The sequence below is a fragment of the Juglans regia genome, chromosome 2, assembly GCF_001411555.2.
Source record: "Juglans regia cultivar Chandler chromosome 2, Walnut 2.0, whole genome shotgun sequence".
NCBI classification, from domain to species: Eukaryota; Viridiplantae; Streptophyta; class Magnoliopsida; order Fagales; family Juglandaceae; genus Juglans; species Juglans regia.
In genome coordinates this window covers 14,929,840-14,948,655 of record NC_049902.1, presented here as the reverse complement: position 1 = coordinate 14,948,655, position 18,816 = coordinate 14,929,840, and the positions used below count along the sequence as shown (strand labels likewise).

General features: G+C 39.4%; 1 protein-coding gene across 13 annotated transcripts in view; it reads left to right on the top strand.

Annotated features, from left to right (window-relative positions):
- LOC108995674 (protein RRNAD1) overlaps positions 1 to 18,816 on the top strand; it is a 61,085-nt gene that overhangs the window by 19,720 nt on the left and 22,549 nt on the right. For 11 of the 13 annotated variants that reach the window (XR_004800829.1, XM_035687308.1, XM_035687303.1 and 8 more), the window contains 2 exons: positions 12,459 to 12,598; positions 13,229 to 13,474. Coding sequence is in view for 11 of the 13 variants with exons in the window: in XM_035687308.1 (XP_035543201.1) it covers positions 12,459 to 12,598; positions 13,229 to 13,474 (386 nt within the window). In the remaining 2 variants the exon portion in view is untranslated. The remainder of the gene's footprint in view (positions 1 to 12,458; positions 12,599 to 13,228; positions 13,475 to 18,816) is intronic. The other 2 variants (XR_004800830.1, XM_035687309.1) reach the window with 1 other exon arrangement.

The following is an 18,816-nucleotide window of genomic DNA, read 5'->3' as shown; positions in this document are numbered from 1 at the left end:
TATGATGCAGAATTTCTGTTGGGGTCGAGACACAGCTCTATTGAACTGTAATATGCATAATTTGGACTTCCTTTCGCAAGTTATGTGCAAATTCATTGTTGACTATTTGGGCATGATATGATCATTCTTTTGAATAGATTTTTACATCAAAACTTGTAAGGAGCCAGTATGGACAGCATGTATAGGAATTCAAACAATTATTAAATCCTCGCTTTGTAACTTGTCATTTGTCATTAATCTAGCTTGTAATCATGATGCAGCATGTATACAGCCTATATAAGCCTTATGTTAAGGCTTATATAGGCTGTATTCTGGTGAAAGAGCTAAGTGACTGCATATATCCTCTTGAATTCCGAGTTAAAGGATCAAGTTCTTGCACCTTCTTGGGTTGTTATAGGCTCCCAATACAGGAATGCGATTTGTTGTAAAAGGAAGAACTTCAAATATTGACTGAATCTTAAAAGGAAACTCACACAGGTTGTGATATCCCAGATTGAGTGAGTATAGGTGACGAATGGGATTCCACATTGGTTGGGAGGGAGAAGTTCTTACTTTTTATAATATTGCTAGGGGCTCCAATATTACCATTGACTAGTCCTTTTGAAGTATAACCCAGATGTGGCTTGGGCTTTCCCATTGGGTGTTACAAATGGTATCAGAGCCTATCCCAAGTATAAATGTGGGACTTGAGCCATGCTACTATAATTGGAATGGCCCAAGGAAGATGTTGGAAATTTAAGGAGAGAGATTATGATACCCCATATTGAGGGAGTATAGGCGGTGAATAGGATTTCACATTGCTTGGAAGGGAGAAGTTTTTGCCCTTTATAATGATTTTAAGGGGCTCAGATTGTACCATTGACTAGTCATTTTAGAGTATGGCCCAAATGTGGCTCGAACCTTCCGTTGGAGCGTTAAATAGGGTTTTGGATTTGACGTGTTTGGATGTCTAAGGATATAAAGCATGATCAAGATCATACCAGCATGTAGGATTTCAATTTTTGAGTAAATCATTGATGTAAATCTTGAACAGAGTTTACCTTTCAATTAGTGGCAGCAAGGAGAAGAGCAAGAAGTCATCTTCTCGAAGTTATGATTCAAAAAAAGTCTGGACAGAACATAAAAGAGGACAAGCAGATTTGTTTTTTAAGAAATTTGTAGAGAAAACATGATGGAAAAATCATAGAATCTCCTCAGAGTTGTGACAGATCTGATTGATTTCCTGTCACTTTTCCTCTTTTTTTGATTTATGGTGCTAAAAAGTGGCTGCAGATACGGTAAAGGGCAGATTTAAATTCTGGAGAGGCTAGGGTTTGACTTTCTTGAAGGAACTCATGTAGGTGCTTGAACAATATTTTTCTGGGCTAGGGCAGTTATTATTTTTGGTTTGAGAAGTGCTAGGTTCACAAACAAATCTCACAAAAGAAAGTTCGCAAACTGATGTGACTTCTTGTGGCACATTAGATTGTAAAAGCTTTTTTTACCATAAAGTAAATCTAACGTGTCACAACAAGTCACATCAGTTTGTTTTTGTGAGAGATCTTTTGAACCAAACAGGCTTCAGGTTCCCTTTAATAAGGTTGGAAAGGGTAGGGAAAAAGGTTTCACGAAAACTGGTATTTCTAGGGCACACAGCCTCATGTAAAAGACTCCTGGGAGCTTAATGCTTCCTTTGGGCAACCCTTATTCTCTCTTACTTTGCACTTATTTTCCTCACACAATGTAGTTTTACCGATTTCTTAAAACCAATGAACAAAACACTAGGAATCTATTGACATCCACGTCAGAAAATTACGTTCTAAAATACTGAACCCTAGTTTACCAAAATAAAAGCCCTAGGTTTTCCCAGTGTGATGACAATACAGGTTAATTTTCATGAAAGTTGCATGGTTTATCTGCTTACCTTGTGATGTGGGTTACCAACTTTGGCGTCCAACTCCTACACTGTTGCTGTTTATACTTTTAAATTTGAATTATCCTTTAGGTTAATAACAAACAAACACTAATGGCCAATTTCAAGAATTTTAGAATAGAGTATGAACTTCATCAATGCTTGGGTACCAACCAAATAACAAAACACGGGAACTGAAGTAATCAAAACACCATACAGATGGTATACTATCAGAAGCTAAGAATCAAAGGGTTAGCTAACATAAGCCCAAAACATTTAAATATATTAGATACTGGTCAACATAAAAATCTGAGTATTGGAGACAATTTTCACTTTTAACAGAAGACTTGCTCGACTGTTACTGGGCACTCACAGTCCACTTGATGAAATTCAGACAGAGGTTGCTTGGCCTTCATTTGAATGAACGCAGTATTTTTAGAAATTTTCATAAACATCGCAACATTGCTTTTAACCCTAAAAAACTTCTTACACAATACTCCTAAAAAATTCTCACGCTAGAGGTTATTAACATATCACTTTAGTATTTCTCAAACCATGAGCATTGAAAGTAAAAGTTGGGCAATTTCATCAACCAACTTGCATGCTATAGTCATACTTTAACATCAGTAAACTTGAATACGTCACAATACTATTAATATCTGTCCATGATCCTAGAACGCCATATTTTTTTTTTGATAAGTAATAATTTATTCAAGAAAAAGGCATAAGCCCAAGTACACAGGACGTATACAAAGGAAACACCTACAACTTCCACAAACGAAAAGAAACTAAACGCCAGAAAACTAAAACAAGTGCAGAAAATTATCCTCCATTACAAACACTTTAACCCAAGAACTCAAAGTACTCAAGAAAAAATCCCTAAGATCTCCCAATGAGCGTTCTTTATCTTCGAAGCATCTCCCATTTCTTTCAATCCATATGCACCACATAAGACAAAGAGGTATCATCATCCAAACTCTCACTGCCTTCTTACAGCCCTTCAAACCCTTCCACCCTTCTAATAAATCCACCACTTCTCTAGGCATTACCCAATGTAAACCTGTCCAACTCAAAACCTCAGTTCACAAGAATCTTGACACTTTGCAGTGAAGAAAAAGATGATTTACAGATTCTCCTGCCCTTCTACACATGACACACCGATCAGCTATAAACATACCTCTCCTTCTTAGATTATCAGTAGTCAATACTTTACCCAAAGATGCCACCCAACAGAAAAAAGCAACCTTACTGGGAACTTTTCACTTTCCATATACTTTTCCAAGGAAAAACACAACTACTATGACTTGACAAAAATCTGTAATAAGATGAGACTGAAAACTTAGCATTTCCAGCAGGGATCCACACCATACCATCCTCTCTTTCAAGCACCAACTTGGAACTGTAGAGTTTAACCAGCAGAGCCTTAACTTCATCCACCTCCCACTCATTGACATCCCTTTTAAAAATAATATTCCATTCAACCTGGTTATTATTACTGCAGTAAGAATAAAAAATAGATGCATTATGATCTCTGGCAATTCTGAAAATTGAAGGAAAAACCAGCTTGAGAGCAGTATCCCCACACCACACATCATGCCATAAAAGAATCCTCTTACCATCTCCCACCTTTAATCTGAAATTATTGGGGAAGGAATCCCAACCTTTTCTAATAAATTTCCACAAACTAACCACATAAGCACCACTGTCAGCTTTAGAACACCAACTGCCCCACAAACTTCCATATTTCACTTCTATCACACTTTTCCACAGGGCTTTACTCTCCAAATGATATCTCCAAAGCCATTTTCCAAATAAAGCTCTATTAAAAACCCTTAAATCTTTTATCCCCAAACCACCACGATCGAGTGGTTGACAAACCTTCTTCCAACTAACCAAGTGAAACTTCTTTTCCTCACTTTAGCCTCCCCATAAGAAATTTCGAAATAAACTCTCAATCCTCTTTTCAGCACTTGCCGGAAGAGGAAAAAGAGAAAGGAAATAGGTGGGAAGGTTGGACAAAGTGTCAAAATAGATCAAAGTTCTGTATGAATGGCCGAATTGAATTGGCCTTTGAGTGATTTGTATATTATATAGAAACTTTACAAGAGAACTATACATGGAAAGAAACTAATTGCCGAGTGATTCTAGCATTCTAGCCTTATAAGGAAACTATATATTCTGTCAATATGCAAACTGTACAAGCCTAAGTAACGGAAGTAAAGATAAAATAAGGAAAGAAGAATAGGAGGAAAGAAGATTGATTATGGACAGCAACAGCCCCCCTCAAATTGATGCGGGTTGATCAACAAGCATCAATTTGCTACTTAAGAAGCAATGTCGATGGCGAGTGAGAGCTTTGGTGAAGATATCAGCAATTTGTAGTTTAGTGGAAACATGTGGAAGAGTGATAACACTAGCTTCAAATGCTTCACGGATAGAGTGACAGTCGACTTCAATATGCTTCGTGCGCTCATGATAGACAGGATTGGCCGTGATTTGAATAGCACTCGTATTATCAGCATGTAGAGGTGTAGGATCGGTCTCAGAAAAATCTAGCTTAGCAAGCAAACCTCTAAGCCAAATAATTTCAGAACAAGTAAGAGACATTGCCCGATACTCAGATTCTGTAGATGACTTAGAGACTCTGTCTTGCTTCTTACTCTTCCAGGAGATCAATGCATCACCTAAGAACACACACCAACCAGTGATGGATCGACATGTATCAGCACAACCGGCCCAATCAGCGTCGCTATAAGCAGTAAGGCGAGGAGAATTGCCTGCTGGAAAGAATAAGCCACGGGCAGAAGTGCCCTGAACATAGCGTATGATCCTACGAACAGCAGCCAAATGAAGATGACGAGGGGTCTGAAGAAATTGGCTGACTTGCTGTACTGCAAAGGAAATGTCCGGTCTAGTAATGGTGAGATAGACAAGACTACCCACCAACTTTCGGTATAAATTGGGATCAGCAAGTAAATCACCCTCCTTTTTGCGAAACTTGACATTCAATTCCATGGGTGTATCAACAGAAGTGACCTCCTGTAGGCCAGTTGTAGCCACCAGGTCACTAGTATACTTATGTTGATTGAGTGAAATACCAGATGAACTACAATGCACCTCGAGACCAAGAAAATATGTGAGAGACCCAAGATCTTTCATATGAAAGGACTCTGAGAGATGAGTCTTAAGCTGGCCAAGTAAAATAGAATCGGAACCAGTAATCACAATATCTTCAACATAAACCAAAAGAACAACAATACCCATGTTTGATTTCCGAAGAAACAAGGAAGTGTCATACTTGCTCTGCTTGAATGAGAATTGTAATAAAGTGGTTCGAAATTTATCAAACCAGGCCCTTGGAGCTTGTTTGAGACCATAAAGGAAGCGACGAAACTTACACACATGCGAAGTCGAAGAAGAAAACAATCCCGAGGGTGGCTTCATATAAATACAATCCTTAAGATCCCCATGAAGAAAAGCATTCTTGACGTCCATCTGATGTAGTGGCCAATCATTGGAAGCAGCAAGAGCTAGAATCGTACGAACAGTAATCATCTTAGCCACAGGAGCAAAGGTCTCTTCATAATTGACACCATATTCCTGAGCTTTGTAACGATCCAAACTTCCATCAGATCGAACCTTGACTGAGTAAACCCATTTGCAACCCAGAGGAACAATTGTTGGAGGACATGGCTCAATGTCCCAGGTATGATTGGCCTTTAGAGCGGCAATTTCTTCCTGCATAGCTTGTTGCCAACAGTCATGCTTGGCAGCTTGTGAGTAGCATGTGAGAATATCAAAATTGGACAATGCAGCAGTAAGAGCTGAAATAGAGGGGCCAGAAGAAAACCGATACCTATCCGAAGGTACAGACACTCGAGGAGAGCAACGTACCAAGGGCTCTGGAGGTGCTGCAACTGACTGGTTTTGGAGCATGTTAGGATCAGATATCGGGTGAGCCACGGGAAGAGACTGTGGGCGGGAGCGTCTTGTATACACAATACCTGGTTTAAAACGAGAGCTGACTTGATGAAGATGTGGGAATTGCTGCTCAAAGGAGGGGAGGACCACAGTAGAAGGAGAGGGCACAGAGGACACAGGAAATAAATGTTGATTTTTAAAGAAAATAACATTCCTAGAAATGCGTGTGCGATGTAAAGTAGGATCATAGCAAACAAATCCCTTTTGACACACATTATATCCCAAGAATGCACATCTAATAGATTGAACAGATAATTTATGTCGCTCATGAGGAGGTAAATGAACAAAGCATACACAACCAAATTTACGGAGATTATCATAACTAGGTTGCTTACCAAATAAGCAGAAATAGGGAGACTCCATGTGTAAGACTTGGGAAGGTAAACAATTAATCAAATAAGTAGCAGTTTTTAGAGCCTCGACCCAGAACATGTATGGAACAGAGGATTCTAACAAGAGAGTACGTACCACGTCAAGAAGATGGCGATTTTTGCGTTCAGCTACTCCATTCTGTTGGGGAGTAGCGGGACATGAACGTTGATGAGTAATACCTTTAGAAGCCAAGAATGCCTGAAACTCAGTAGACAAGTATTTACCACCAGAATCTGTACGTAATGTCTTAATAGTTGTAGAAAATTAATTGTCAACATACGCTAAAAACGCAGTGAAAGTACAAAAAACCTCAGATTTAGAACGAAGAAAATAAACCCAAGTAAATCTGCTATGATCATAAATGAAAGTCACATAGTATTTAAATTTCTCATGTGAACCAACTGGGGAAGGTCCCCAAACATCACTATGGATAAAATCAAAGCAGTGAGAAGCGCTTTACTAGCACACAAAGGAAATGGAAGAGTTTTGCTTTTATCAAATTTACAAGAATCACACTCCAGAGATAAAAAAGAACGTTTTTTATTATCAAGAAAACCAGAGTGCAATACATGGGATAAGATCTGAGTATTGGGATGGCCTAAACGACGATGCCACACCATACTCAGATTAGGAACATTATTACAAGGAAAAGACTTAATAGAAGAAACTGGAGAAAGTGCTGGAACAGGTAAAAATAGTGGAAACAAACGCCCCACTTTAGGTCCCTTCGCGATCGGCTCCCTCGTTACCTGGTCCTGCACAACACAACCATCACCAGAAAAATTAACAGCACAATTGTTATCCACTAATTGACCAACAGAACTAAGATTCGTGGAAAGCTGAGGAGCAAGAAACACATCAGTAAATTTAGAAGAGGCATCTTCGACAGCAGCTATTGGCAAAGAACTACCATTGGCAGTCTGAATAGCAGATTGACCAGCATAGGGCCGAACATGACACAGAGCGGTGGGCGTATTCGTCATGTGATTAGAAGCTCCCGAGTCTACGTACCAAAGTTTAGTAGAATTTTTACCTTGAAACCCCATTGCAGATAAGGTCGAAATTAGCATCTGTTGCACCATTTCTGGTGTGCAGTAATTTGCTTCAGGAGGTGCAAGATCAGAGGAAGCACTTGAGGAAGAGTCATGTGCTATAGACGTTGCTGTGGGAGGAACAATAACAAAAGTCTGAAATGCTTGGGCTTGACGATGCTGGGGGCGGGTACGACATTCTTTGATAATGTGACCCTTCTTCTTGCAATAAGAACAATATTTCTTAGGACAATTGGCAGCAATATGCCCATATTCCTTGCAGCAAAAACACTCCAAATTTTAGAATTCATAGGCGACCCTCTTCCTTGGGCAGCATAAGCCACAGTTGTCGTCCCGGAACTGCCATGAGAGTGCTCCAAAATAGCTTGAGTAGTAAGATATTCTTCGCGAAGTAACTCACCAAAACAAATATCAAGAGAAGGAACAGAAGATCTGTTCAGTAGAGAAGAGCGAACAGATTCATATTCCAGGCGTAGTTTCATAAGAAACTGATCACGCCTGCTAGTCTCGTGAAGAGTCTGAATAGTCGAAAGAGCGGCAACAGGAACATCCGTTGTAACCAAATCAGTATATTCATGCCAAAGAGTCAGAAATGCCGAGTAGTAGTCTTGGATTGAAAGACTACCGTGTTGAAACATGGCAATCGCATGTTCTAACTGAAAGCGACGAGCATCATTAGCTTGATGATAAACCTTCTTCAAGTATTGCCACATAGATTGATCAGCGCGATGAGCCTGCAAGTTGGTAACAATATGTGGCTCCACCAATCCAAGAAGCCAAGACATAATCCGAGCATTAAGGATATCCCATGAAGGAGAAGCCCCAAGATCTTTGGATTTATCAATATTGGATGTTTGGGCGACATCGGGACAATCAATATGACCCCAAAGATCTTTTCCCTTAAGAAAAAGTTCAAACTGAAAGGCCCAAGTAGAGTAATTTTTGCCCGTAAACTTAACACACACATGTGGCAAGTCCATCAGAAATAAATTTTGAGACAAAGTAAATCAACCAAAAAAAATTCAAAGCAGTCCAAAAAATAAAAAAGGGATAAGACCTTTGACTTGTCTGTGAGAGGAAGCAGGGGGCACGAGTAATAAACCGAGAGCCAAATGAGTCACTGTTCAGCAAGAGAAACCGAGAGTCACACACAGAGAAGCCGAAGAAGGTGCTGCGATAACCATGAAGGCACAGAAGTGCCGAGATGCCCACCAGAAACAAGTTGCGAGAGGCACGAAGATGCAAAAAATACCGAAATACCAGCCAGAAGATTCCGCGACAGTCACGAAGGCACAGAAGTGCCGAAAACACCCAAACGAAGAAGCGCAATTCTAAGAAGATGAGAACTGCACGTCGGACTCACCAAAAAACAACCCAGACGAAGCCGAAACAAAAACAGAACACCCAAACGAAGCCAAAAAATCCCACGAAATGCTGCTGCAACGGCAGAACACCCAAACCCGAAAAAAATACGTGCCGAAGGTCTCCGAAACCGAGAAGAAGGAAAAAAATTTAGTAGTCGGCTCTTGATACCATGTCAAAATAGATCAAAGTTCTGTATGAATGGCCGAATTGAATTGGCCTTTGAGTGATCTGTATATTATTTAGAAACTTTACCAAAGAACTATACATGAAAAGAAACTAATTGCCGAGTGATTCTAGCATTCTAGCCTTATAAGGAAACTATATATTCTGTCAATATGCAAGCTGTACAAGCCTAAGTAACGGAAGTAAAGATGAAATAAGGAAAGAAGAATAGGAGGAAAGAAGATTGATTATGGACAGCAAAGCTGTCCATTGACACAAAGTACTCTTTATAAGAGTTAATCTTCCCCCCTTAGACAAGTAGATCCTCTTCCAACCCGCTAACCTCCTTTCAATTTTTTCAATCACCCCATCCCATATATGAACAGCTTTAAAAGAGGCTCCCAAAGGAAGCCCAAGATACCTCAAAGGCAAAGAAGAGATTCTGCACCCCAGTAAATTCGCCAGGTCTGATAAATTCTGAACAACACCCACAGGAACAATTTCAGACTTTGACAAATTAACTCTTAACCCTGAAGCAGCTTCTAAACATAGCAAAAGTGCTCTTAAAACACGAAAATTATCCGAATCAGGCTCAGTAAAAAATCAAGGTATCGTCAGCAAATAACAAATGAGAGATCTTTAAACAATTCCTAGTCTCATTACCCACCACAAAACTGGACAGCAGATTACCCTCCACAGCCCTCTCAATCATTCTACTCAAAGCTTCCATAACCATAACAAAAAGAAAGGGGGAAATGGGATCACCTTGCCTCAAACCGCGAGAACTACAAAAGAAACCAGCCGGTTCACCATTCACCAATATAGAAAATTTTGAAGTTGAAACACAATGCTTAATCCATGAGCTCCATTTAGCACCAAAACCAAATCTCCTCAGTAAATAAACAAGAAAATCCCAGCTTACATGATCGTAAACCTTTTCCATATCCAATTTAATAAGAATCCCAGCTTTCCCCAACTTCAACCTACTCTCCAAACATTCATTAGCAATAAAAGTAGAATCTAAGATCTGCCTTCCTCTAGCATTTTGAGATGGTGAAATAATCCTCTCCATCACCCTACTCAAACAATTTGCTAGCACCTTAGAGTTAATTTTATAAATACCTTTTCACCAGACTAATAGGCCTAAAATCTCTTATCTCCACACCCCCTGCCTTCTTCAGAATAAGAGCAATAAAAGTAGCATTCAAGCTCTTCTCAAACCTCCTATACGAATGAAACTCAGCAAACACCTTCATGATATCATCTCTAACAACGTTCCAGCAATCTTGATAAAAGCAAGACTTTCCAGTTTTGGTCTCCAAGAAAATTTTTCTGAAAACAGCTGCTCATAGAAATTCACAATGTGGGCCTTTACTTCTTCTTGATCCGTAATCAACCTGTCCCCATCACGAAGGACCTCAATCGCATTATATTTTCTATGAGAGTTTGCCATTTGATGAAAAAATTTAGAACACCTATCCCCCTCCTTCAGCCACAACACCCTCGATTTTTGCCTCCATGAAATCTCTCACATCAAGGCTAAATTTTCCAGTTCAGAACCACCCCTAATTTTCTGATTCTTTCCTCTTCCGATAACAACCCTATCACCTCCTTTTCCTCCAAAAATTGCTTCTCCTCTATAAGCCGCTTCCTCTTGGTATCCAACAACCCAAACTCCTCTTTATTCCATCTCACCAAGTCTTTCTTAAGATATTTCAACTTTCTAGCCAGAACAAAGCTAGGAGTGCTAGTAACATTATAGGAGTTCCACCAGCCTCTAACCTTTTCCCCAAAACCTTCAACCTTAAGCCACATGTTCTCAAATTTAAAATAACTTCTTCTACTCACAATACCACCAGAATCCAACATAATGGGGAAGTGATCGCCATAAATAAGCATGTAATTGGATCAAGTAATTACAACTCAATGGAAACTCCCTAATCCAATTATACCACATCTCATATCCTAATAAAATATTTGAACACGGATTTTCAAATTCATGCTACAATTACCTTTTTCCATTTAATATGTAAATTTCAAGCACAGACTCAAGGTTGTTCCACATAAGGATTAACACATGCTGTCCAATCTCAACTTCACATTTCATCAAGCTATAGGTCACCGTTATACATACTTCTCAATCTCAGATTTGCTCAATTGAACTGTGATGCTTAGCATACATTATAATCTCTACTTGCTATAAACTTATCATTCACCAAGCCTGCATGTAGCTCACTTATTTCAATATAGAGGTTTATAATACCACATTATTGACATATCTAAAATTTCATAACTTCTAAGTCCACAATTCAAAGTTACAATGTTTTACAAGTATCCAATGATTTGTGGCTTCCTATAATCATTATATCCATACGTACGATGGAGGATTGGTTGGGCTCAAGATTTGAAATTCTTGGGTCTTGCTTGGCATTTGCTTGACTAGTACTTGCGTGATCATGTGACATGTCCAATGGAAACTTCAGTTTGATTAGTTGTGTGACAAACATTCATAATGCTATCACAGAAACTTCACATTGACATTCGTGTGACATTAGCTTGAGCAAACTGGTTGAATGCTTTCAAGTTTAAAACCTCTCACAACTTTTCGTTTGACTCTTTCTCAAGTGAACCAGTTAATCACTTTTGAGGTCCATTGAATCCCTAATTATCAAGACCACACTTCGTGGTTTGAAAGTATTAACTTTTGGCTAGCACATCTTTAATATTGTTCAAATTCAACCCCTAGGGGTGGCTTAAGTGGTAAAAACCTTGGTCTTGGTGGTATACTCCCTCAAGTTCTAAGGTCCGAACCGTTGGGTGCAAACAATTTCTAGGAACTAGGGGAATTTCTCCTTGCATTACTGGAGGTGTATTTGCTGGAAACTCCTTGCCAAGGGCCTATGCACCCCTAGGGTTAGTCAAGACATCGTTCCGGACACCCAGTGCCAATAAAAGAATATTGTTCAAACTCTCGCACTTTGAAAACCTTGTCCATTGTACGATTCATGCTTTTCCTGTTTAGAATATGTTTTTAATTTATTATTTTCATGTGAATTTTCATCTTCACCATAGCTTCAGTTCTTGTACATGAGTGATGCTTGGTCTCATCCTTCATAAATGAATGTGAAAGGAGAAGAGAGCTTTTATGAAGAGGTAATACATAAGAATATGAATCTGTGGGGTAGAAAGAGCCAGTTGTATGCAAGTGGCCACTCAGCGCAAGATACACATGATGCTATTTGGGAGGGATGTGCAAAGAATTGTGGCGTGGGATTCCAGTATATAATGTCTGACTAGTTTGAGATCTTTGCTTAACTGTAGCTAACTTATTCTTGCTGTACCACTTGCTCATGAAGCCAATATAGATTGACTAATGTAAGAAGTTGATATATAGACCATATTCTTTCCTGATGATTTGTTTGTTTGAGAGTTCTGCTGAGGGTTTTAAACCTGTTGTAGAATGTTTTTATGAACCTTAACATCTTCCCAACAAGGCTCAAGAGAGTTTAGATATCTCATAAATATAAGAAAAGTCAAGTCAATCATATGCCGGGTTCAGTCATAATCTCATCAATCATATGGTTCTTTTTCATTAATCCTGTATTTCAGCATCCATGATTATAATCTTCTTGTAGGGTTATCTTGCACAAGTATTATCCTTTCAGTATCAACACTCTGTGATTGCGATTGATGCATGTTCTCACCATGGAAGGGTCACAGATGCACGTGCAGAACGAATAAAGAAGCATTATGCAGCTCAAATGCGTAAATCTAAGTATGGGATACACAAATTCTTTTCCTTTGAATTCCCTTTTGTCTTTATTTATGCTATTGCTATATCTTTTTTGTTTTCTTATTTGCTTTTATTTGTTGCTTCTTGCAATTGGTAAGTCTATGGTACCTTCCAGGTAGTACAGAGGCCTCAATGCATGTCTCATGTTAATAAATTGAAACTTCAGTTGATGTCTCCTACTGTGGATTTTGTGCCTTTATGAACTAGTAATTCAGTCTATGGACTTACATATTTAGCAGTTAGCAGTATTTCTTCTACCATAAATGAGAAATAATTGCTACTGTTTTTTAATATAATGCCATCTGTCAATCATTGAGTGTTGTTAAAAAGCAAGCAGGTGTAAAAAACATTCTTTGGCTTATTAATTTACCCCCTCACTTGTTCTCTCTTTGATCATCAAAGTAGGTTGTAGTTTAGGAAATGCTATCATTTGTTAATGGAAGTGGGCAATCTCTCTCTCTCTCTCTCTCTCTCTCTCTCTCTCTACTTATTGCACAAAGTCTCTAAGATGTCTAGCTTGGTGATGCTAATTTTCTATTGTAATTGGGATGTCAGTTTGCTTGCCTTTCACTTCCTGAGAAGCCCCCCCTTTTTATAAAACTTGTTTGTTAGATCAGGAAACGGGAGGTTCAATGTGCCCAAGACAGTCACATGTCGTGTAATTTCCATTGACATGTTGAAAACATTGACGGGCATGTCTCTTCATAAAGGCGATGCTGAGCACCTTGGATTTTTTGAAGAAGATAACACAAAACTTATAGAAGAAAAACCAAAATCTCAATGTGTTGCAAACAGTGGTACTTCATTGGTACTTGCAGGACTTCATGCTTGCGGTGATCTTTCAGTAACAATGCTCAAGTGAGTGTCAAAACATGTTTTACACTCTATCCTTTTACATTTTGATTTCATTGCACATTGTGTTTGCTCCAATAAACTTGGGGGATTATGAACTTTTTTTTTTTTTTTTTTTTTTTAACGCAAAAGGTGTAGTCTAAGTGCACAGGATGTATACTAGAGGGGCAGCTGATAAGAAATAGAAAAATATGCTAGGAAATCTTGACAACCTACCCAGCTGAAAGGGCAGGTAACACGACTTCATAGCTGAATTCATTGGAAGTGAGTGTGAGCAACTAGTACTTATCGAGGAAGTAGATAATTGGGTGATCTATGTAGATGGGTCATCAAATGAGGCAATGGGGGGTGCAGTAGGTCACAATGGATGACACTTGAGTATTCGGTGAGGTCAGCTATATGGGAGGTGGCCTTCAGGCTCTTTACCAGCACATCATCTACATACACTTTCATATTATTGCCAATCTGCTCTGTGAACATCAAATTCACCAGCCTTTGATAAGTGGCTTTGTCGTTCTTAAGTCGAAATGGAATAGGCCATTTCAAGTTCTAATGTGCAAAGGACCCATAGCTTGAGATGACAGGTTACAAAAATTAGTGTTTATATAAAAGCAATTTTAATCGGAGCTTGAAACAACGGTTCAATTCAAGCCAATTCAAATTGAATTGGTCAAAAACTGAATCGATTGTTTTGAACTTTTTGAATCGTTCACTTTGATTGGCCTATTTAGGCAGATTCAGACCAATTCTATCTGATTTCAAATTGATTTGAGGATATTCCATCCGATTGAAACTGTAGTTACTTTTTAAGTTGTGTTTGATAATTGTGGTTTTTTTCTTGTACAAAAATATGATAGAACTAAACTTATATAAACTTTTTTTATCATTGTATTATAGGGGTGGGCAGCAGGGGGTGGGCCCCCCGCTACCCCGCCCCCACATGAGCAAGCGGGCTACCTTGTACCGCCCATGTGGGTTAGGGTCAGCCCGCCCCCCACCCATCCCATATTTAATATAAAAAATCATATTTTTAATATTTAATAAATAATTTATAGAAATATAGATATATACAATTTGTTAAAAACTTAAAGTTGAATTCAAGTTAATGGATTGCCTTGGCCTCCTAGACCAACCTTTATATAGGAGGCTAAGGCAATATAATAGTCATACTTAAGCAATGTGGGACGGGGTGCAGTTTCAACCCCACCTCCCGATACCAGGGCGGGGCGGGGTGCGGGGATGGGTCCACCCTGCCCTGCACCATGCGGGTAACACCCCTATTGTATTCATTAAGAATGGTAGAAAAATTGAAATATAAAACATGTAGTTCTTTATTTTCTTTAGTTGAACAGAAAAAATTAGGAGATGAACGAGTATTTTGCATTAAATTTGTGATTGTGCAAAATGTCAAGTTCATGAGAACGGCCGAAATTAAATGGCCTTGAGTTCTGTATATTATATATATAGTCTTTACAAGAATGCTATACATGAAAAGCAAATAAGTTCCCGCATGATTCTAGCCCTATACATGTAAACTATAATCTGTCAAATAATGTATGCTAACTGTACATAATAATGAATGGAGAAATAAGGAAATAATTGTGGGCTAAAATAAGGAAAGAAGTGTGGACAGCAAAGCTGTCCGTTGACAGCCCCTTTCAAATTGATGCAGGTTGATCAACAAGCATCAATTTGCTACTTAGGAAGCAATGTCGATGACGAGTGAGAGCCTTGGTGAAGATAATAGCAATTTGTAGTTCAGTGGAAATATGTGGAAGAGTGATAACACGAGCTTCAAAGGCTTCACGAATAGAGTGACAGTCTACTTCAATATGCTTTGTGCGCTCATAATAGACAGGATTGGCTGTGATCTAAATAGCACTTGTATTATCGGCATGTAAAGGTGTAGGATCGGTTTCAACAACATCTAGCTCAGCAAGCAAACCTCGAAGCCAAATTATTTCAGAACAAGCAAAAGACATCGCCTGGTACTCAGATTCTGTAGATGACTTAGAGACTCTGTCTTGCTTATTACTTTTCGAGGAGATCAATGTATCACCTAAGAACACATACCAACCAGTGATGGAGCGACAGGTATCTGCACAACTAGCCTAATCAACATCATTATAAGTAGTAAGGCGAGTAGAATTGCTTGCAGGGAAGAATAAGCCACTGGCAGAAGTGCCGTGAACATAGCGTATGATCCTATGGACAGCAGCCAAATGAAGATGACGAGGAGTCTGAAGAAACTGGCTGATTTGCTGCACAACAAAAGAAATGTCCGGTCTAGTAATGGTGAGATAAACAAGGCTACCCACCAACTTCCGGTTTAAACTGGGATCAGCAAGTAAGTCACCCTCCTCTATGCGAAGCTTGACATTTAATTCTATGGGAGTATCAACAGAAGTAGCCTCTTGTAGGCCAGCTGTAGCCACCAAGTCGCTAGCATACTTATGTTGATTGAGGGAAATACCAGAAGGACTACGATGCACCTCAAGACCAAGAAAATATGTGAGAGACCCAAGATCTTTCATATGAAAGGACTCTAAGAGATGAGTCTTGAGCTGGCCAAGTAAAGCAGAATCGGAACCAGTGATCACAATATCATCAACATAAACCAAAAGAATAACAATACCCATGTCTGATTCCCGAAGAAACAAGGAAGTGTCATACTTGCTCTGCTTGAATGAAAATTGTAATAAAGTGGTGCGGAATTTATCAAACCAGGCTCTCGGAGCCTGTTTGAGACCATAAAGAGAACGATGAAGCTTACACACATGTGAAGTCGGAGAGGGAAACAATTCCGGGGGGTGGCTTCATATAAATACACTCTTTAAGATCCCCATGAAGAAAATCATTTTTGACATCCATCTGATGTAGTGGCCAATCATTGGAAGCAGCAAGAGCTAAAATCGTACGAACAATAATCAGTTTAGCCACAGGAGCAAATGTCTCTTCATAATTGACACCATATTCCTGATTATTCCCAAGTGCAACAAGCCTAGCTTTTTAACGATCCAAACTTCTATCAGATTGGACCTTGACTGAGTAAACCCATTTGCAATCCAGAGGAACAATAGTGGGAGGACATGGCTCAATGTCCCAGGTGTAATTGGCCTCTAGAGCGGCAATTTCTTCCTGCATAGCTTATCGCCAACAATCTTGCTTGGCAGCGTGTGAGTAGCATGTGAGAATATCAAAATTGGACAATGTAGCATTAAGAGCTGAAATAGAATTGCTAGAACTAGAAGAGGGAAATCCAAACCTATCCAGGGGTACAGACACTTGAGGAGAGCGACGTACCAAAGGCGCTGGAGGTGCTGCAACTGACTGAATCTGGAGCGTGGTAGGATCAGATATCGGGTGAGCCACCGGAAGAGACTGTGGGCGGGAGCGTCTTGTATACACAATACCTGGTTTAAAGCGAGAGCTGACTGGATGAAGATCCGAGAACTGCTGCTTAAAGGAGGGAAGAACCACAGTAGAAGAAGAGGGCACCGAGGACACAGGAAATAAATGTTGATCTTCAAAGAAAATAACATTCCTAGATATGCGTGTACGATGTAATGTAGGATCGTAGCAAACAAATCCCTTTTGACACATTATATCCCAAGAAAGCACATCGGACAGATTGAGCAGATAATTTATGTCGCTCATGAGGAGGTAAATGAACAAAACATACATAACCAAAGGTACGGAGGTTATCATAACTAGGTTGCTTAGCAAATAAGCGGAAATAAGGAGACTCCATATGTAGGACTTGAGAAGGTAAACGATTAATCAAGTGAGTAGCAGTTTTCAGAGCCTCTACCCAAAACATGAATGGAACAGAAGATTCTAACAAGAGAGTACGTACCACATCTAGGAGATGACGATTTTTGTGTTCTGCTACTCCATTTTGTTGAGCAGTAGAGGGACATGATCGCTGAAGAATAATATCCTTAGAAGCCAAGAATGCCTGAAACTCAGTAGACAAATATTCACCACCGGAATCTGTGCGTAATGTCTTAATAGAAGCAGAAAATCGATTGTCAACATACGCTAAAAACTCAGTGAAAGTACGAAAGACCTCAAATTTGGAGCGAAGAAAGTAGACCCAAGTAAATCTACTATGATCATCAATGAAAGTCACATAGTATTTAAATTTTTCATGTGAACTAACTAGGGAAGGTCCCCAAACATCACTATGGATAAGATCAAAGCAATGAGATGCTCTATTAGCATGCAAAAGGAAGGGAAGAGTTTTGCTTTTACCAAGTTTGCAAGAAGCACACTCAAGAGATAAAGAAGAACGATCTTTATTACCAAGTAAACCAGAGTTCAATATATGAGATAATATCTGAGTATTGGGATGGCCTAAATGACGATGTCACACTATACTAAGATTTGAAACATTATTACAAGCAAAAGACTTAATAGAATAAACTGGAGAAAAAGCTGGAACAGGCAAAATAGTGGAAACAAGTGCCCCACTTTAGGTCCCTTCGCGATCGGCTCCCCCGTTACCTGATCCTGCACAATACAACCATCCCCAGAAAAATTAACAGCACAATTGTTATCAACTAATTGACCAACAGAAATAAGATTCGTGGAAAGCTGAGGAGCAAGAAACACATCAGTGAACTTAGAAGAGGCATCTCCGACAGCAGCGATTGGCAAAAGAACTGTCATTTGCAGTTTGAATAGCAAATTGACCAGCGTAGGGCCGAACATGACATAGAGCAATGGGAGTATTTGTCATGTGATTAGAGGCACTAGAGTCCATGTACCAAAGTTTAGTAGATGTGTTACCTTGGAACCCCATTGCTGATAAAGCTGAAATCAGCATCTGTTGCACCATGTCGGGTCTGTAGTAATTCATTGCAGGAGGTGCCGGAACTGAGGAATCATTGGAAGGAGAGCCAGGAGCTGCGGAGGGTTACAATAACAAAAGTCTGAAATGCCTAGGCCTGACGATTTAGGGGGCGGATGCGACATTCTTTGATAATGTGACCCTTCTTCTTGCAATAAGAGTAGTATTTCTTAGGACAATTGGCAGTAATATGTCCATATTCCTTGTAGCAGAAACACTGCAAGTTTTTAGAATTCACAAGTGGTCGTCATCTTTGGGCAGCATAAGCCATAGTGGTCGATCCTGAACTACTATGGGAATGCTCCATAGTAGCTTGAGTATTAAGACGTTCTTCGCGAAGTAACTCACCAAAACACACATCAAGAGAGGGAACAGGAGAGCGATTCAGAAGGGAGAAATGAACATATTCAAATTCGGGACGTAGTTTCATAAGAAACTGATCACGACGACTAGTCTCGTGAAGTAACTAGATCAGCATATTCATTCCAAAGTGTCA